The sequence below is a fragment of the Corvus cornix genome, chromosome Z (assembly GCF_000738735.6).
Source record: "Corvus cornix cornix isolate S_Up_H32 chromosome Z, ASM73873v5, whole genome shotgun sequence".
NCBI lineage: Eukaryota > Metazoa > Chordata > Aves > Passeriformes > Corvidae > Corvus > Corvus cornix.
This window is the reverse complement of record NC_046357.1, coordinates 15,865,397-15,886,256: the sequence shown is the minus strand read 5'-3', so window position 1 is coordinate 15,886,256 and position 20,860 is coordinate 15,865,397. Positions and strand designations below refer to the sequence as shown.

The 20,860-nt window shown below is 59.1% G+C and overlaps 1 protein-coding gene across 1 annotated transcript; it reads right to left on the bottom strand.

Moving 5' to 3' along the window:
• Positions 1–1,305: 1,305 nt before the first annotated feature.
• On the bottom strand, positions 1,306–20,036 carry ARID3C (AT-rich interaction domain 3C). The gene is made up of 8 exons (XM_039567526.1): positions 19,921–20,036; positions 18,969–19,292; positions 7,788–7,860; positions 3,976–4,159; positions 3,522–3,766; positions 2,941–3,210; positions 2,671–2,760; positions 1,306–1,850 (listed from the first exon to the last, which is right to left on the bottom strand). The coding sequence occupies exons 1-8, from the start codon at positions 19,957–19,959 to the stop codon at positions 1,708–1,710; spliced, it is 1,368 nt and encodes a 455-aa protein (XP_039423460.1). The 5' UTR covers positions 19,960–20,036; the 3' UTR covers positions 1,306–1,707.
• Positions 20,037–20,860: the final 824 nt, after the last annotated feature.

Here is a 20,860-nt window from a genome sequence, read left to right as displayed (position 1 = left end):
CCTCTGGCTGGAGTGACTGTCCCCACGGGAGTCCCCTGTGCCTCTTCAAATGTACAGGTGGCTGCACACGTGTGGAAGCCCATGTGTGAGCAGTGTGAGTGTGACAGTGTGAGTGTGACCGTGTGAGTGTGCACACCACTGCGTTTGCACAAGGGAGCACAAGTGACCACCCATCTATATGTCTGTGCCTCCCGGCTCCACCATGGTCACCTGTGTCCTCTGTGGGCGCTGCTCGGGTACCAGGCTGGCCCAGCACTGCTGGCATCTTGCCAGGTGCAACCTCACATACCCATGGCCACGATCTCAGCAGCTCCAGGGCGACGTTCCTTTCCCAGCACAGGCAGCCTAGCAGGACCCCCACCCATGGGTGAGCTGCCACTGGGGGCTTTGTGGGGGCAAGCAGCCCCACAGCCTGGCTGGCACAGCCGCAGTTGGTGCCCTGTCTGATCCAGCCCATGTCTGAGGGCTCTGGTGGGTGTAGGACATCTGTTTGCAAGTCAGAGCTCCCAGAAACTGAGCTGGAGGCAAGCATGAGGTGGGCTGTGAAACCTCAAGCACTACAGCTGTTACCCCAGGGTATCACAAGCTGCCGGGGTGTCCTGCACCTCCAAACTGGGTCCTGGAGCTTGGTGGGAGGCATCATGCCCTGCACACCACTCCCAGCACTGGTCTGGTTCAGAAGTCCGTTTCCTTTAATAGATACACGGAGTCGCGCGGCTGCGGTGGGAGTGCGGGGAACAGGCCGAGCCCCCCGCGCTGAGGTAGAGGTGAGCGCTGCTCCACGCTCACCTTGCTTTGGCACCCTGGGGCACAAGTGGGTGGAGGAGGCGCCCACCCAGCCCCAACGAGGTAGTTCGGAGTGCCCCCTGTCTCCCTGTCACTGGTCTGGGGACCCTGGCACCCAGGCAGTCTTTGGTAGTGGGGGGCTCTGCTGGGCCTCCCTGCCCTCCCCCCGCCAACAACCCCCACCCCACATTAACCCCAACCCCAGCCCCACCCCAATAAGCTCCACCCCCACCATTCCCACCAATATCCCCATTATTTGCCCCCCCAGGGTGATCCTCCTGAGCTGAGGACCTGGGAGACTGAGATGCCACCACCCTGGGGGTGTCTCAAGGCAGAGGCAGCAAGCCCAGGCAGCGCAGGAGGGCTGGGCAGGGGCGTCTGCAGTGGGTAGGGGGTGCAGTATATATATAGGGGCTGCAGTGTAGAGGGGCTACGGTTTATAGGGGCTGCAGAATATCGTGCCTGCAGTGTTTGCACAGAGGGTGTGTATGGAGAGGAAAGGTGAGCACCAAGGGCGTGTATAGGGGATGCAGTGTATGCGTTGAGGTGTATACAGGGGCAGCAGCGCGTGCATTGAGGTGGGTTAGGGGCTGCAGGATGTAGGGGATGCAGCATGCAGGTCCTGGAGGTCCCCCAGGCAGCAGGGCAGCAGGAGATGTACAGGGGTCACCTGGGGGTGGTGCCTTGGGAAGGAACTTTTGTGTGTGTCTGTGTGTGCATCTGTGTCAGAGGGCACACACGGGGATAAGGGACAAAAGGGCCCACATGGGTGTTCACAGCCTTGCATGGACACAGCTCAGTACTGCAGCAAGAGGCACCTTTGGGTCCCCATCCCACCCTGGTGGCCCAGCTGGGTCCCACAGCTCAGTCCCCCTGACCCTGGGCACCCCCAGCTGCTTTCAGGGTGGGGCCACATCTGCCTTATGGCGAGGTGCTAGTGGGAGTGTGGCTTTGAGAGGAGGCTGGGAGCAGGGGGTTTGGGGCAGGCATGGGGTTGTGACGGGTCTGGGTGCTCCCTCCACCAGGTGCCAGGGTGGCTGAAGGCCGGCGGGCAAACAGGACACCTGGAGGACAAGAACAAGCGGGTTAGGGCAAGCCCAGGGTTGGGGGATTTGCTCATCTGGCCCCCAGCACCCAGGCTGGGGAGTGTGGGACCAAGAGTCATGGGGGCTTCAGCCCCCTCTCACCTGTGGTGTCTCCCACAGCCCAGTCATCCTCACCAGTGTGGAGCAGCCTGTGGGGTGGCGCAGCACCCATTTGGCTGGCAGCCCCAAATGCTGCTTAGCCCTGACTTTTCCAGCTCGTTAAATATTTAAGCTCTGAAGGAAAAGCCATCGATTTTAATTGTGGGATGTCTCAGCAGGACAGGCATGGATCTGGGGGTCATGGGATGGGCTGCTTAGCCAGGCTGGTGCACATTGGCATCCCAAAGGGTTCTCTGCTCCAGCACTGCACCCCAACATCTTTCCCTGCACCATGCTCTGCAATCAGTCAAGTGCCACACCCAGCCAGAGACTCTCTGGGCACACAAGCATTGGGATGGCCCCAAATCCAAGCCCTGTCTTTAGGATCCTGGGGTGTGGAATGACCCTAGGCGCAGGGTCACTTCTCAGCCAGAGTCCGTCCGTCCGTCCATCCATCCATCCATCCATCCATTCATCCCCCACTTTAGCCCTTCATTGCTAGCACCTGCTTTGGGCCAATTTCCATCCTTGTCAACCCCCTCCTTCTCCTTCCCCCTCTCCCCAAGCCCTGCCACTTCATTACGATGGATTTTATAGTAAAGACATCAGATTGAAGGAAGGACTTGCTGGCCAGGCAGTGGCTATAAGTTATTGGATTTCCCGGCCGCAATTACACAGGCCAAGCGGCCCTTCTATTTACCTGTGTAGACAACTCCATTTATTTCTATTGACATGTTGATACTGCTAATGCCGTTGGTGGACAGGTTCAATGCAGTCTCCTGTCTGTCATCTGGGGAAAGGAAATACCAATATGAGTGTTAAGCGAAACAGAAACAAGAACCTGTCCAAGACAGATAAGCCGGGACCCAGTCCCTCTGGGCATCCATACTCCTCTCCAGTTGCTGCTGCTGCTTTCACCTCGGGTGCCAGGGAAAGGAATGACCCAGGCTGAGGTGTTGCATATCATTACCTCGGTTGGAGATCTTGACGTTCATGGGGAACTGGGAGGCCACGGCCAGGAGGTTGTGCTGAAGCGCGTGTTGCACCAGCCGCTGCTGCTCCTCTGCTGTCAGGGCCACCTTCTTCTCCGGGGGCTCCCCTGTCTCCAGCTTCTCACGCAGCTGCTCCAGCATCACTGCCTGTGAGGCAGCTGCTGCTTGGGCAGCTGTGAGATGGTGGCCAGCCAGTCCCACCGGGATAGCGATGCGCCCTGGCACTGATGCTGCCAGCATTCCGTCCTCTGCAATGACCAAGACAGCTCAGCAGGTCCCTCATTGCCACCCTGCCTCACTGTCCCCAGCTGGTGCCAACTCCACCCCACCAGCAATGGGGCAGGGCAGCCCACCACTCCCAACATCTGGGCTTGGTCCTCCTCCAAAGCCAGGGGAAATACACTTGTTTCACTCCCTGAAAGGGACTGAAAGTACAACATTCTTCCTATATTCCCCAAGCAGAAAGGGCAAGGGCAGACAGGGAACAGCCCCGCTGCTGGAGCAGAGTCCATCCCTGGGAAGAGACGGTCGCTGCAAGGCAGATGGCATCCTCACCCACCTTTCTTAACACTGTGCACTTGGCTGAGCTGGCCACAGCTGTGTGCGGAGATGCTAAGAGCCGGCAGAGGCATTTTGGGGGTGCCCAGCAGGGTTGGAGTGCTGGCTGGCGAGTAGTTAAAGAGTGCTGTGCCGAAAGTCTGCCTCCGCCCCTCCCGACGGTTGCTGTCGATGGCAGCTTGGAGCTCTCCAGGAGAGCTGAGCGCCCGCTTCTCACATTCATAGGGATACAGGTACTTCATGTATCTGCACGTGGAGAGAGACAGGGGGAGATCTAGCATCCTGCATCTCCCAGACAGCCCCATGCTGAGCAAAGAGCCCTTGGGAAGGGGCAGAGCCCTCCAACCACTTTTGTGGTATGCCATGTCAGACCCCACCCAGGGCTCTGGGACATCTGGGCCCTGGGGTACCCCAAGGCAGGTGTCCCCCGGCTGCTGCCGCTGCCAGGCACTCACTGTGTGCGGAGGGTGAAGGCAGCGCTGGTGATGGAGGTAGGTAGGTTGAGGCCCTTGGTGATCTCCCGCCAGATCTTCTTGTTGATGACTTCGACCAGGCCACCCTTGTCTGTCACCAGCTGGTACAGTGTGTACAGGTCCAGCACTTGCTTGGCCATGATGGGGATGCGGTTCACTGGTGTCCCTTCCGGAGGCACATAGGGGACAGAAGAGGGTGTGGGGGGCTGCCCACAAGGGCCCTTATTACCTGGGATCACAGCCCCACCTTCCCCCCACTGCCACTGCAGGTACCCACAATGGGAGGTGCATCTCTCCATGCCCAGGTGAGCACCCACAGGCACCTGGGGTGCAGGCAGGACCCCAGGGTGCCTGTGAGAGTGGCACTATGCCCAAAATCAGGGGAGACCCCAGCATGCTGGCACAGGGTCACCTTTGATGGAGCTGTCAGTGGGGCTGGGTATGTTCTCATCTGGGATGCGGAGCCACAGTGGGATAGGCAAAGTGCCTCCTTCACACACCCTTAGACAAGGTTGTCTCTCTACAATACTTAGAGCTGCCTGTACAGCACCAATCTACAAAATCTCTCAGAGCATCCTAGAATGACTCTGTAATGCTCTTTCAGAGCCCCACAAAGAGAGACTCCATCTACACTTTAAAAAAGGACCCATCCTATAACCTTTCTGAAGAGGGATGACCCCCACAACCCTCCTAGGAGGACTCACCCTACCATCTCTCTGTGGAGAGGTTTTCTCTTCCAGCTCCAGACCTCTTAACCTCACAGATGGCCCCAGAAGTCTCCTCTGCTAAAAGGGCTTTGGTGCCCTGCTTCAGGAGACCTGACCCCAAATCCTCTTCAACTGTCCTCAGTAGGTCCCCCAGCATGACCCTCCTCAATGAGGCTTTGGGGCAAGGGGACATGGGTTCACCAGGGTTCTGTGAATCCAATACAGACCAGCACGGTCTCCACAGCCACCAGGTCTCGTTAAAACCCCCTCCCCACTTTCTAAGCACCCCCAAATAGCCCCACAGCTTTGCTGTGCTCCATGGCTCCTTGGGACAATGGTCTGGGCATTGGCTGGAAGCTGGGCAGAGGAGAGACAAGCATCACATCCCATCCCACTCTGTCCTGTGCCATTCCACCCCATATTTATTCCTTCTGCAAGGTGGCGGGGCACGGGCAGTATTGAAAAGCCATCCATTTGGCCGAGGGAGGCTGTCACGACTGCGCTTTGCCCCTCAAACGAAGCCGTCATTCACCACCATCCTCCAGCATCTCTAATTTATAGCCCTGATATTGGCTTGGCTTCTTCACATAAGCCTGAAAAATGAGCTCTTTTTATTCTTTTACTGAGTTCATTTAACTTTTTTTTTGTGTGTGTCTGTGTTGTTCACCAGGTCGGGAAGGGGGAGAGGAGTTTATCCTCCTGGGAGAAAGGCAGAGATATTGACTTGATATCTGCTGTCGGTAGCTCACCAGCCCTGCTCAGGGCTGCTGGCACAAGACCCATCACCTCGGGGGGGCTCAGTTTGAGGGCTCTCCCTCTCACCCAATGCCAATGAGTTTGCAGAGTCTCAGCCCCCAGCCAATGGCCCATGGATTTTTCTTCTTCTCTCCCCTCTCCAGCCTTGGTGACTAACAAAAGTGGCTCACCATTAATCTCAGGGCTGTGCGGGGTGCGTGGCCGATGTCTGTCCCACTGACAAAGGCACCTGTCTTCGTCCCCGCAGAGTGATGGCCCCAGTCCCAGCCAGGGCGAAGGGCACAAAAGCCCAGGGAGGCGATGCAGCCAGGGAGGTGATGCAGTCATTGTGGTGCTGCAATTACCACCCTGATTGATTAATGGCCCCGTGTTATCAGCAGGGCCCTCAGCTTGGTGGGGAAATGGGGGGCCCCTGCAGACCCCAGTAAGCAAATGCAGAAATAGCCCCCTTCTATCTCTGATTACTACTTTTGGGGTGCCACAGAAGTTGGGGTCTGTTCATGAGCTGCCCCACTGCCTGTACCCTGTATCTGATGGTGGTGGTGGCGTCACCACGAGCCACCAGGGCCAGCTGTGCCCTTGTGCCATGGGGTGGCCTCAGAGGGTCTGCCCCCACCCATTTTTCAGCCTTACTAATTTTCCACTCTGCTGACAAACATCAGTGCTGACACTGTCCTGACAGACAGTAGGGAGGATGCAGTCCCTTTCAGTAGGGCTCACCCTGTGGACATCAATCCCTCCTGGCCACCTTGGGGACACAGCCTGAGTGTTGTAGTCCCCTGCGCATTCACCTCTGGGTGCTCCAGCTGCACCTGCAGTGGTTCTCAGGTGCTGCTTCTTACCCAGCTCTTCATGGCCTTCGGGAAGCTGTCCTTGCCCCTCAACCCTTCCGTCCCCTTTGTCTTAGGTACCCGACTCCAAAATCCCTGTCTCCTCCAACAGGTTCATGCACACCCATCCCTGCACACCTGAACCTGTACACCCACACCCTGGCTGCCCTCCCCAGGGGGATGGCATCCACTTGTAGGAGAAACAGGACAAGAAGGGACAGAGGGCACACGAGCGGAACAGCCAGACAAGGACGGATGTGGAACAGCACCATCAGGGAAGCATCAGGCTCGCTCCCACCCTCCTCCCCACACCAGCAGGCACTTACTTAATTAGCCCCAGACCCAATAGCGAGGGAGTTAATTAGCTCTGGAGAGAGAGATAATGAAGCTGCAGAACAGCCCATGAATCTTGTGGCTGATGGATGCTGGGGGGCCAAAGCAGTGCTGGCCTTCCCACTTGCTCCCCACAGCCCTGCACCAGAGCCAGGGGGCACCCATGGGGCAGTACCCAGCCCATCCACCGCCTACAGCCTCGCCCCATGGCATGAGCCCCATGGCCGTGCCAGCCACCCACCACACACCCGTGAGTGAAACAAGATTGTGGTGTTCCAGCCCAACCCAAGAGTCAGTCTCTGCAGCCCCACAGACAGCTGGGGAGCCTCACCACCCTTCCAATGGGCAGGGCATGTGGGCGACTGCCCCTCTCTCTGCCCTCCCTCACCCCTCGAACAGCCAGCCCCGCAGCTCCCGTACCCCCCTCAGCCTTTCCCCGTTAATTAGCTCGGCATTAACCTCTGCCTGGGGTTTACTGGCTATCGAGCGGCTTGTTCATTAATCCACACACTAGCAAAAGGCTCTAATTAATACGGCCGGCCACACGCCCGCGCTCGGCAACTTTTAATTGTCGCAGGCCCGACCGGGGGGGGGGCGAAGGTTAAAGCATTTATTGAGTCCCCGGGAGCCGGCTCGGCCCCCCATGCCGATACCAAAGATTTCCGATGAGGATGGGTTGGCTGGCGAGCCCTTAACCCCTGGGTGCCCGGCGCTGCCCGGACTGCTGGCCCCACTCCCGCACATCGTAGGCACCGATGAGAGGTGCCGATGGTGGGCATCCTCACCAGGCGCTGGCAATGGGGAGCTCTAATGGGCGCTGCCAAGGGCGTTCCCACCAGGCATCACTAAAACGTCCCGAAAACTGCTAATGGCCATCATTAACGGGTGTTGCTAACGCTTGTCACCACGGGGTATGTTAATGGACATCCCCAACGGGCGTTTCCAGTGGGCATCCCTGCTGGGCATCGCTAATGGCCAAGGGATACCAGCATCGACAGCTGCCCCAGCGTGCGGTTAGGGGGGAGGCCCAGGGGAAGCACCGCAGGACCTGCCTGCCGGTTTTGCAGAGACCTAGAGCAGCTCAGAGCCTGAGAACACCACACCGAGAGCCCCCCACCAGCAGCCGAGGCAGGAGTGGCAGTGGCACCCACCCCAGCCACACCTTTACCTCTCTTCTGCATGAAGCCAAAGAGGTCATCCAGGAACTCCTTGCGTTTCGGGTCCTCGTCCAGTTCGTAGAGCTGGAGGCAGGAGAGAGAGAGGGGTCAGTGCTTCCAGCACGTGCAGGTGAGAATGGACAGGGAGCAGTGCTTGGGGCTGGACACCGCCTGTGCCAGATCCTGGCATCACCTCTGGCCTCACCTGCCTGCTCTGCCAGCACCAAGAGGCTCTCTGTGCACCGCTGACAGAATTCCCTGACACACCCTCTGTGCTGGCAGCGCTGGGCTCTCCCCGTGCCTCCGTCTGGCGTGGGCTCCCCACAAACCACTGACTATTTTGAACTTTTGCTGCAGAGACGCCTGCAGAGACGCCTCAGTTTCTCCTGCCCTTCGCCCTCTTAGGTGCAAGAACCACAGCCCAGGGGCATCAGCAAACCCCAAGCCCCAGGCAGAACCCTGGGATTGCAATGCTCAGCTCTGCTCTGGCACCGCCGAGTGCTGGTGTTCCCCAAGTCCCAGCATGGGATCAGCAACCTCATCAGCACTCATCCCTGACAAGGACACAGCCCCACCCAAACTGTGAGGGCTGATGCCGTCCTGGGGAAGGAGAAGTTGGCTCGACCATGGATGGCACTGAGTACCATCCAAGGAGCTGCAAGTGCCAGGGCTGCCGTGTGCACGTGATTGCACAGACACAAACATATGGCTGTGAGGATACTTGTGTGTGCTGGATGGTCTGGACACACGGACACAGCCTGAGCTGAGGGACAGCACTGGGGAGGCGAGTGCAGACCCTACACTAGGAACACGAAGTGCCGGCTCCGTGCGGAAGTCCGGGCTCGCCTGATTCCAGCACAGTGCCTGAATGACCATGACAAATTGGAGCCTGCCAGATCGATGGCCCAGCAGTAAAAGTCAGAGCACATGAAGGAAAAATTAGCACCAATCGAAGACGCTATAGACACCAATTCCTCCCAGCAAGCCCGGCAAGAATTTAAAGCCATTGAAAAGAAACAAAACTCAGCAGTCCAGAATGGATTTCCAAAACATATACAAAGAAATGCAAGCTGGAAAACAAAGTCAGGCACAAAATAGAGTCGTTTAAAAAACAATTGTGCTGGGAAAGGCCGTTAAAAACCAATAGAAAGGGAGCACACCCCCGCTCCACACAGAACATCATTCACCAGACAGATAAAGGGAGCTGTGCTTAAGGGTCGTCAGGCTGCAGGGACACGGGGATGTGGGGATGCAGTGGGGACACACGAATGTAGGGATATGGGGTTGCAGGGACTCGGGGGGACATGGGGATGGGGTGATGCAGGGATGCAACGGGGACACATGAATGCAGGGACATGGGAATGTAGGGATGTGGGGATGAAAGGACTTCGGGGACACGGAGATGTGGGGATAAGGGAATGTGGGAACACACAGGGATGTGAGGATGTTTCTACAGACCCCATGGTTCCAATCACTGAACAGACACACCTAACAGTCCCTCATGTAACTCACAGGTCAGTGCTAACTGCCTGTCCCTAACCTCATCTAGGGGTACAACTGCCAGACTCACACCACACCCATAGGTCCTGACTGCCTGGCTCCATGGAGCTCCTTCTTTGCTGCTTCCCTGCTTTCTGGATCCCACTTACCTATCCCCTCCTTGCAGCAGGGTGCCCTTGGAGTGCCCTGACCCCTGGGTGCCAGCACTCTGTCCCCCTCCACTGCGGTGCTCCCTGCCTCACTCTGTGCTCCCTCTTTATCACCTGCTCCTTTCCAGGAGTTCCTCGAGCCACTGATTACGGTAACTAGGTCACGCTCTGAGCAGGGCTCCAGGAGTCCGCTTTGATTTCTGCCCCAGGAAGGCTGTGTCAGCCAGGCTTTGCATGCATTTCCCTGCCTGTCCTTGCCTCTGGAAGGCATCCACACCCAGCACTTTGACATCCCCTGACATCTGGCTTGTCAAGGCAGGACCAAACCCCCAAACTGGCAACTACCACTCATCCCACTGCAAGGTGAAGCCATGGCCTTCCCAAGAGTCACCCAGTGGATGGGCTCCAGTACCTACTGCCCTGGGTGCCACTCGTGTTTCTCCTCCCATCAAAGCCAGCAGGATCCCACCCAGAGCAGGCTGCTACTGTCTCCAGCCCCCAAAATAGGTGTGATCTCCAAGGGCCGGCTCCTATTTTCCCCCTGTTCATTAACCTCTAACCTTTTATCTGTGGGGCACTGAGATGCAAAAACACATTACATCAAACAGGGAGCAAAGGTCAGCTTTTAAGTGGAGACAAGAGCAGAGGTGAGTAACCGGGGACCAGCCAGCAGGGCCCTTGGATACGCTTGGGATGCATGGGGTGTTCCATGAGATTTGGGGATGCTCAGGCTGGAGAAGAGGTCTCCCGGGTCACACACAGTTGCTGTGCAGGGATGCATGCCTCACTTGGATGTATATAACCCCACGCAGGCTGACACACCCCCACATGGGGGTGTGCAAGCCCATGTGAGCATATACAACCCTACACAGGCACGCACAGCTACGTCTGAACTTGCAGCACCCCACAAGTGTGCACGGCCTTGTGTGGGTCCACTCAACCCCTTGTGGACATTGCACAGCTCCACACAAGCATAGGCACAACCCTGTACAGAGACAGAGATCCCCCTGAGTGCTGCACAGAAGGTGGAACAGGAGTGTACAACCCTGCACAAGCATGCACAACCTTGCATCGGTGTGCACAGCCTCGCAGGGGCACGCAGAACACCACAGGAGCATGCACAAGTCTGTTATGCACATGCACACACAACCCACATGGGCACAGATCCCTGCACAGTCACACACAAACCCCAGTTGGACACGCACAACCCCAAATGGACATGCACAACACCATATATGCACACACAAACCCCGTATGTGCATCCACAACCCCAGATGGGCACACAGAGCCCTGAACAGGAACACACAACTCCAGAAAGGGACGTACAGTCCCTCACATGCATGCACAACCCCAGACAGGCACTCCACATGGATGGGCACCCCTGACCCTGCAGAGCATACGCTGCCCCAGAGCATCCCCCTGCCATGCGCCTCGGAGCAGTGGTCTGAGCCTTGCCCAGGGGGAGTTGTGCAACACAGCCAGTGGCTCCTGCTTGCGGTGACCTATGAGCAAGGACCCTTTTAATCGTGTTTGTATTGATATAATTAGTAACTCATTTAATGCCATCGATGTAACTATATTCCTCTATAAACAGAAGTATTAAACTGTCAAGCCCTGGGATCGATATCCACCGGTGCGCAGCACAGCCCTGCTCTGCTGGCCTCGGGGACCCGTCTGTGGTGCTTGGCCACCCCACTGGCCTTGGAACCCCAGCAGCACCCCACCTCCACCTGGCACTGCTGGCCTGAGTGCTGGTGCAGGGCTAGTTCAGTGTGTCTTCATCCCACACCCCACACTGGGTGCAGCTCTGGGACCTGCTCCCTCCTGTCATCCCATTGTCACGGTGATGTCTATATTCCTTAAGGGATGGGGATAACAGGGTTTGTCAGAGAGGTTAGAGGTCAGCAGGTCGAACATGGTTTATTAACAGGATGTGAATAGACCTTATGCTTCCTCCTCCTCCTCCTCCTCCTCCTCCCCACGATTAAGTAACATTGTTAGCACCACTCACTCACCCAGGAGATGCCTCTCCTGGAGCCAGGAGGGCTTCTAGAGATGAAGCTTGGGTCCCTGAGACCCCTTAGCCTAGCTGACACCTCAGACAGAGGAAGGATGTGATGAGGTGCTAAGCCACCCCCCAGGCACTTCCAGCTTGCCCTGTCCTGGTGAGTCCCCACACAGTTCCCCCTGGGCCCTGCTGCCAAGGGACGTGATCTCAGTGGGGTCCCCACAGTCCCTGCTCAGCTGCCACCTCCTGCTGGCAGTGAGAGCTCAGATTGGCAGCCAGGATTTAATCCACTTAATATGAGCTGTATCGACCCTGGACCCTGCTCAGCTCCCCCCCACCTTGCAAACCCCCCTACCCTGAGCTGCTTAATATACACCACATTGATTAGCTGCACTGCTAATTTTTCCATCTGGCCACTGTTCACGCAGGGCGCCCAGGTAATGCTCACCTCCCTGCACCCCCCAGCCACACACCACGGGTGGCTGACTGCTGGTACAGTTTTGGAGTCACTGCACCTCTCCGGAGCTCGGCTGTTGCCTCTGAGATCCTTCCCCAGGAAGATGGTTGGGGAACAACAAAGCACCCAGACACTGGGCTGTCCTCCCCTGTGCCCTGCTGGCATGCCTCAGAATACCCAGGATCCAGCTATTCCCAGCTGAGGCACAGCCCTGAGCACCCTGGGGTTCAGGGATCCCAACAGTATCCACAGCCAGAGTCCCCCCAGCCATGGGGCACACACAAAGAACTAAGGGCTTGTGGGTCCCTCCCCCATCCCCACTGCCAGAGCTGGGGGGGCAGATCACTCCCCGCCAGGCACAAACCACCCCCTGACCTTGCAAGCCACCACTTGCCTCTTCCACCAGTTGTTAATAAGTTAATGGTTACGGGACGGCTTTGCTGGGATGGCCGGCTGCGTTCGAAGCCAGTGCTAGCTCTTGGGGGGACACTGCTCCCCGGACCTCACAGCCCTGAGGGGTGCGGAGTGCTTGCTCATCCCAACACCACCAGCCTCAGCAGTCACCCCACTGGTGGGGCCGGACATCTCTGTTTGGAGACCTCTCCCAGCGCTGTGGTTCCCCCTCAAAGCCTTTCATCATGCTTAATATTTAACGGCGCTTTATAGAGCAGGCAGGTTTAATCAGCGCTGATAATGCGGCAGATCCGGCAGGTCATTAAAACCCCCTCCCCGCCGCAGCCGCTCCCGGGAGGGCTGCCTGCTGCAACTGCTGCAAACATTAACCCGGCTCCGCGCAAGGGTTGCTGGCAGCGCTGGCCTTGGGACAGCAGCCCCCCACCCATAGCCTGGCCCCGGCATGAAGGGGGGGGCTCACATGGTCCCCAGCCTTTTGCTCAACACATTTCGCAGGAGGGGAAACTGAGGCAGGGGGTGCTGGCATGGCTCCCCCACAGAGAAAATACGGTGCCCACGGCTGTGTGGTGCCACCATGGGCACCATCCATGGCCCCTGTCCCGTCTGGGGGTTGCGGCACGGGGAAGGTGGTCCCGGCTCCTGGTGAACGCGTCCCCCGCGATCAGCCCCTTGTTACTCGTTCATGGCTGAGCAGGCAGGGAGTCAATGAGTGGATTTGTTCGGGTTAACCTCCCTGACCCACCGGCGCTTGCTACGCCACTGCCTCCCTCTCCATCCCTGCTTTCCTCTCCACATCTGCCTCCCCCTCCGTTCTCATCCCCCCCTGCCCCTGATCTCTCCATGGGTGACTGAAGTTGTGGGACACCCTTCTCCTTCAATCCCTTACTAGGAGACCAGAGCCATGGGACCCTGCTCCATCACCAGCACCACGCCAGGTGGCAAAGCTGACTCTCCCCACCCTCCATACCTCCCAGGGTGATCAGAGCCAGGGGACCCTGTCCATGACACCCCAGCACCATCCCAGGTGTCCCTGAGGGACACGCACATGGAACCCCACGGTGCATGGGTGAGCACATGGGGCATGTGCTGGCACACACTGGGGTCTGTGCAGGCACACACCTGCTGTGGGGCTGTGTGAGTACTGAGGGGCTGTGTGCATGCCTGGGATGTGCATTGGCTGCTCAATCCCCCCTCCCCACCATGCACCTCTGGTCCCCTCCCCTTCCTGCAACTTCTTTGAAGGGATGATGTGGAAGGAAGGGTTGGTGGCCCCCCCAACCCCACCCTGTGAAAGCAACCCCAGTCCCTGCCTTGGCCTCCAGAAGAGCTGTGTGCCTGAGCAGAAAGAGTATCTGGGGCTGGTGCTCACTCATGCCCTGCTACAGCCATGGGATGTGAGCTCTGGATCCATGATGGAGCAACCCCAAGCTGCAGTCTGCAGGGGAGAACACAGCCCCACCAACACAGGCATTTCCAGTGGGTGCCCTGTGCCCCAAGGAACAGGCTTCCACAGCTCCCGTGTAGAGTCTGCCCACCCTCTGCAAACTCATGCACACTGCAGCCTGCTCTGTAGATTTTCACACCTTGTGCACGCTCTCCTTGTGCACAATCACCCTGGACAAACAGCCCCACCGAGTACACTCACACAGCCCCTGTACGTGCTCCCCCTGCTCTGCACAGACCCCGTGCACACTTATGCACCCCTACACACTCTTCACATATACACACAATCCTAGTGCACATCCATCCATCCATGCCCTTGGGACCAGAGTCCACCACTCCTGATCTGACCTCCCCGCTGCAGCCCTGCCCAGCTGGCTGGCAGCACTGGAGATTTACCTCCATTATTAACCCAATTAGTGGATTATCAAAGAGGCCCAAGCTGATGAGGGGGTGCATCCTCCCCAAAGACTCAACTGGCATCCAACTTCAGGAAGGCAGCTGGGGAGGGAGCTGGAAGCAGCCTCAGAATGAGCTCCTGGTGGTGCTCCTCTCCCCTCCACAGTGCCTTTATTCTCACACCCTCAACTAGTTTTTACATTTCTTTGGAGCCCCAATCCCAAGCCCTTGGGACCACCAGTTGGAAGATAGTGTTGTGACAGCTTCTGGGGCTCTGAGCATCCCACAGGCTCCAGTGGGGCTGGGAAGTGCCCTGGGGGGGCAGCAGTGGGAGCAGCAGCGGGGGCAGCACACTGGCACCCACCAGGGCTGCTCAGTGCTGTGGGCTGGGCAAGAGGCAGCCTTGGAGGGGGCTTAGCCCTCAAACCCTGCCTCAAGCACGCACGGGTCCATGCAGTTCCACACATGGAGACACTGGTATGGGCATGACACACCCAAATACACTGGGATGCCACACGTGTGCCTGGACATACACGCAGGTGTGCTCAGACTCGTGTGGGCACACACACACACGGTGCCATACACACAGCCATACGGGTCCACGCACACCTGTGCGCTCATATGGACCCACAAACACATTCCAGCACTTCCATGGGCTCACACACGCTTTGCACGCTCCTATGGATCCATACAGACACACAGGGTCTCCCAAGGATCCCTACACACAGGGGTACTCACGTGGGCTCACGCACACACACGTACCCCCTGCTTACGTTTGTGTTTATACAGATGCACACACTCATGTTGGTCTGTGGGCACACAGACCGCCAGAACACCTCTGTGTGCATTGCCAGACATACCCCAGCAGCCCCCTGACCCTGTCCTGTGCCCTCCACTGGTGCTGGGTTGCCAGAGCTGTTGGAGCCCCAAGGATCAGCACACTGACCCTCACTGCTGACACCACCTCCCTGCTGCAGGTGGTCCCAGATTAGGGGCAGAGCTCTGCTCACAGGTTTGCTGGAGAAAAGCCTCCAGGCAGACACGGACAGGAGCAAACAGTGTCCATCCCCCCTCCCTGCCTCTGCAGTGTAACCAGAGACCCTCCAATTTAGCCCTGGGAGCCCTTGGTCCTGCACCTAGGTTGAAGATGCACTGGCGGCGAAGAGGGGGCTGTGGCATGAAGACCACTACCCTCTCCTCAGGGTCCCCCTCTTCAGCCACCTCCATTCCCTGAACGTTCCTGCCTCTATTTCCCCCACCCCCAGGGACAACACCACAGGCGAAAGCAACAGGGATAGAGGCAGGAGGGTGCACACCACAGACCCTTCCACCCATTTTGGGATGACCCTCTGTGGCACAAGGAGGTCTTTGGCTATAGGGGCAAACACCTCCAGGCTTTGAGATGCAAGTGCACACATTCACAGCTGGCAAGCCCTCCCTAAACGCATGTGAAGGACAGGTGGGTGGGTGCAAGAGGCAACTGCTGGCATCGGGGGAGGCAGGGAAGGAGGAACAGCCACACCACGGTTAGGCTGAGGATAATAGCAAACAGCTGTGGCAAACAGCAGCCACCCCCAAATTAACTGCTGAGGCCACCAGACACCCCAGAGTTCCTGAAGGGCTGGCTGGGGCTCACCCCCTGCAGCTGCTCCTGGGCAGGGAGGAAGGAGCTTCAGAGGATCCTGATCCCCCCAGCCACAGATGGGTGTGAACATGCTGGAGGGGCCCTGGCAGGGAGGGCATCCTCTCAGCTGACAGAGAGCTGGATGCAAAGCCCAGATGTTCCAGTCCCTCCCACCCTGGGGGATGGAGAAGAAAGCCCCGGGTTCTGGTGCTGTTCTTCTATCACTTGGAGGAAACCAGGGCACTCATGCCCTGTCTGTATGCATGGTTTTCCTAGGGGAAAAGCTGAATTCATGGAGCTGAGCTTGGCCCCAGAAATGCCAGGCTCTTACCCATGCCCTCCAAGTCAAACATAATGCAGCACCACAGAATTAAAACTTAGAGGCATCCCAGTCCTCAGGGAAGCTGGGGTTCATGGCTAGTGCACAATCAGACCCCACGTGGTGCCCCTCACCTCAGGGCTGGGTCTGCCTGACAGCCCTGGGTGTGGAGACCTCCCAGACCTTTGCCCAGGACCCATGTGTCCTTATCAATGTACATAAACCGGCGCCGGGAGCTGATGCAAGAGGCAGGGGTGAGGGGGTCTCTCAGCCCCATAACATCAGAGTGGCCCTCCCAGTCAGAGCAAAGGTCTCACCAGCTCCCCCTCCCCAAACCAGCGCCTCAGGAAGCATATAAAACCATGGCAATAGATGTGCAGTATTTCCCCAAAAAGCTCCTCTTTGCAAAGGAGCATTTGCCCATGAACCCTCACTGGGTTTGGCCACAACAACCTCGTCCTCTGCTCTCTTTTTAGCACAACTGCGCTGAGTGGAAACCCTTCACTGGCTGGTCCCACACCAACCTCCCACCCCATCCCCATCAAGACACCCTCCCCACTGCAGAGAGATGGGGAAGTGACTCTCTGCTCATTTTCTCCCAAATTACCTGGATTTGGTGGTCTCTGTTCACTTAGCTGTGCCCCCAGTCCAGGAGGATGAGAGCAGAGACAAGCCCTGAACCCCACCCCGCATGATGCCATGATGGCTTGGGGCAGTTTCAAGCAGGGAGTCCTGGTGGGAAATACAGCTCTGGCCACTACAGGGTCTCTCTCCAGCTCCAGGACCCCCATAACCACACTGCCACTGCCCCAGCAGCTTTCCAGCAGACACATGCTGCTCCCCCCCACTTCCCCCACAGCATCACAGCCCAGCCCCTGCGAAACCTCCAAAAGCTGAAGCACAACCACCCTCCCCATTTAGTCCCTGCACAGAGTGGAGAACCTGTTCCCCAGGTTGGGTGAGCCACAGCCCTGCAGCCTGGGGAGGACCCAGCAGGGACATATCCCCTCCTGCATGATCTCTGGGGAGGGACAGGAGTGACAGCCACCCTGCAGACCCCAAAGCAAGCTGGCACCGCAGCCTGTTCCACACTGCAGAAAGACATCCCATTGTTCCCTGGCTGGGACATGCCACCAGGTGGGAAACCCAGGTGTGGGTCTCTGGATGAGGGGTCCATCGCTTTTCCGATCAGGGTTGGAAAAAACCAAAGAGAGCAAACAAGGAACAAGCCAGCTCTCACCCTGAGAAGCAGTGGCAGGATTTATCCTGCACTCCAGCCTCTCCTGTCATCCCTCTCCCAGTATTCACAACATTCCTGCCCTGCACAAGGGGCGCGGGCAGCCCCAGACAGGGGCAGGGCGGGAGGCTGAAGGACGAGAAATGCCGCGGATGCTTTCTCTAGCCTCCCTGGGAGGGAGGAGCTGTTTCCCACCTCCCGGCTGACCCCGGGAACCGGACAGTCAGCCTTTTTCTGTGCAGCGGGGTGTAATGTAACACTTCCCGGACGAGCTGTTTGGCCTGTGCAGCTCACCCTCCCCGGCCGTCCCCGCTCTGCTTCACGGCAGTGTCAGGCGCTGGCAGCATCCCCGGGCACGGCCGGGGACATGTGCTGCCTGTGCCCTGTCTGCACCTCTATCTTCCGCCTTGTGGGCAGGGAATGAGCCCCGGCCCCTCCAAATAACAACAACTGAGCAATTCGAAGCAGAGAAGGCAGCAGCATGCCCCCACAGCAGCCAAAAGTTGGGTCCCTGCTGCTGTTCCCTTCTCCTCCTGCCAGAACCGGATGAGACGGAAGTCCCCTCGTCCTCCTGTCCCTGATCAACGCCATCCTAAAAAGCCACACAACAGCTGTATGGGGACATCTCTGTTTGTTCTATCCCCTCGCTACACCTTCCGTGTCACCCACTGCGCCTCTCCCTCCCCCACAACGAAGCTGAGCGCACGGGGAGCACAAACCTGCCCTGGTGCTGTGCACTCCATGCCCCCACACTTGCATGGAGAGACACCCGCTGTCTGCAAACCAGAGCTTGCACAACACAGCTCGGATGAGATCCACACACATTAAATACAGAGAGACCCTTCTTCCATCCTTTATAGGAGCCCCTGAAGCCCTTTCCCTGTGCCAGATCTCACTTACAAAGGGGTGTCCCCTACACCCACCAGGAATGAGGCGACAGGGTGTATGTGCTGCTCCCTCCAGTACAGGAAATCAGTGAGCTGCACTGACCGACCACAATATGCCCTGGCTCTTGCTGGGACACAAGGGAACTCAGCTCCATGCCTCGCCAGCTCCTTGGGGTGACCACACACCAGAGCCCTTGCCCTGCAAAACCTCCATGGACAGGGGTCAGCCTGTTTCACCCATTATGGAAAGCACCAGGGATGGAGCTGGCAGAGATCAGGGCAGGCACAGGAGATGCCTGGACACTAGGCACCCTGCCATGATTCAGGGCCTGTGGACAGGCACAGGGGACACAGAGGAGGTGGGGTCATGAAGCAGGGTTGAGATGGGGTTTGGTAGCAGGGACATGAGAATGCCTATGGGGCTTAGGGACAGGGGCAGTGAGGAGCATTCAGGGGGTACCCATTTAGGGGAGGATGAGGTTTGGGGACACTGGATGAGTACTGGGGGGTTTCATTTAGGGTGGCGTTTCAATAATGTCTGGGGTTAATGGGGATATGGGGGATGTCTGCTTGGGGTGGGTCTGGGCTGGGGCGTGGTGTTGCCCATTTAGGGTGGGACGGAGACAGGGTTTGGGAGCAGTGGGGGGGCATAAGAGATGTCCCTTCAGAGAAAGCTGAACCCGAGTTTGGGGACTATGGTGGGACACCGGGGATGCGTGCCCGGAGCAGCCGGTGCCGGGGCAGCGATGCCTCCTTACCTGCTTGAACTGCTCCTCGTAGGTCCATTCGTGGTGCGGGGGCGGCGGTGGGTCGCGGGGCTCCCCTTCTTCCTCCTCCTCCTCTTCCTCCTCCTCCTCCTCCTCCCCCGCAGCGGCGGGCGGCGGGCGCGGGCCGGAGGCCAGGCGGCGGCGGGGAGCGGCGGGCGGCGGCCCGGGGCCGGGGCCGGGCTCGACCGGGGGCAGTCGGGGAGCGCCGTCGGGGCCGCGGGCTAGGCGGGCCGCCTGCTGCCGCTGCAGGCTCTCCATCACCGCCGCCAAGCGCAGCCCACCCGCCGGCCCCGGTCCCCGCGGCGGGGCGGCCGGCTGCGGGCACAGGGCACGGCCTCAGCGCCGCCGCCGGAGCCGGAGGAGGAGGAGGGAGGGGAGGAAGCACCCCCCACCCCACCCGCTCTCCCCGCCGCTCCCGGGGGCCTTGCCCAAAAGTTGCCAGCGGAACCTTCACCGCGCCGGGCGCGGCTCCCGCCGCCGGAGGGGTTGCGTCCGTCCCCCGCCGGGACCACCGGCACCCTGCCCCGGGGGGGACCCGGCCCTCCGGCACCACATCCCCCGCTCCTACCGGGGACGGCTCCGACCCGCGAACCCCGTCGCTGTCTCGCGGGGAGCCTCCTTCCTCGATCGCGCTGGGGACCCACGTCTTGCTGGCACCCCCGCTCCAGTTCCACTGGGAACCGCGTCCTACCGAGGACCACTTCCCTCCCCGGTCCCAACGGAGACATCCGCCCCGACGGTCCCACCGGGAACCATCTCCTACCGAGTCCCCCACAGCCCCGTCCCCGCCGGTGACCCCGTCCCGATCCCGCGGAAGGTCTCACCGGGCGCCCTGTGCTCTCGGGACCCCCTCCCGCTCCCACCGGGGATCCCGGGTGTCCCTACCCCGCTCCCACCATGCACCCCCGCGTCGCCGGGGCCCTCCGGCCGCTCCGTCCCTCACCAGGGCGGGTTTGGCCGCCAGGCTGGGGTTTTCCACCATGCCGCCGGCTCCGAGCGCCGCCCGGGGCTCGCCCCGCCGTCCCGGGGGGCACGGCCGGCTGCTCCGCCCGGTCCCGGCCCCGGCCCGCCGCTCACATGGCGCCGCGCCCGCCGATATTTCTTTTATTCCGCAGCAGATGAGGGTGGGTGGGATTTTTCCCTCTTTTCTTTCTTTCTCTCTTTCTTCCTTTTTTTTTTCCCCCTTTTTTTTTTTTTTTTTTTTTTTTTTTGCAACAAGTGGCCGTCAGACAGCAACACCCCTCCCCGCTCCCATTTGCCAGCGCACGTCTAGGGAGTCACCCGGGGAGGGCTGGGCTTGCGGCAGCCCCGCGGGATCGCCCCGGACCGGCCCGCCGAGAGCTGGCCCCGGGCCGCCCTGCGCGGGGCCGCCGCAGGAGCCGGACCGGGGGCGTAGCGGGCTGGGCGACCCCCAGCCTGTGCCTGTGTGTGGGTGCTGGACGAGGGGAGTGCATGGGGGTGTGTGCAGGCTGTCCGGGGGTGCACACATAGATGTGTGAGGAGCGGGAAACGTGAAGGTGGGGTGTGCGAGGGGTCTGTGCATCCTATTAGAGGATGCTGCACTCATCGCACACTTTTTAGAGCGTCTGTCGGTGTGTGTGTAGATACCTGTGTGTGCTGGGGGAAGGTGTGTGCTTGTGTTCATTGCCTGTGTGCGTACCTGTGTGCACAGTGGGATGGATGACCTTCCCCCCACACGTGTGTGTGTGCAGGGGGTCTGAGCACCCCCGTGCCTGTGCACACTGGGGTCTAACACACGTGTGTGTGTGCAGGGGGTCTGAGCACCCCTGTGCCTGTGCATACCGGGAGAGGTGAATGCATTATACATGTCGGTACGGGAGCCCCCCCACACCAAGGCGAGTGTGCCCGGTGTTTAAGGTGTG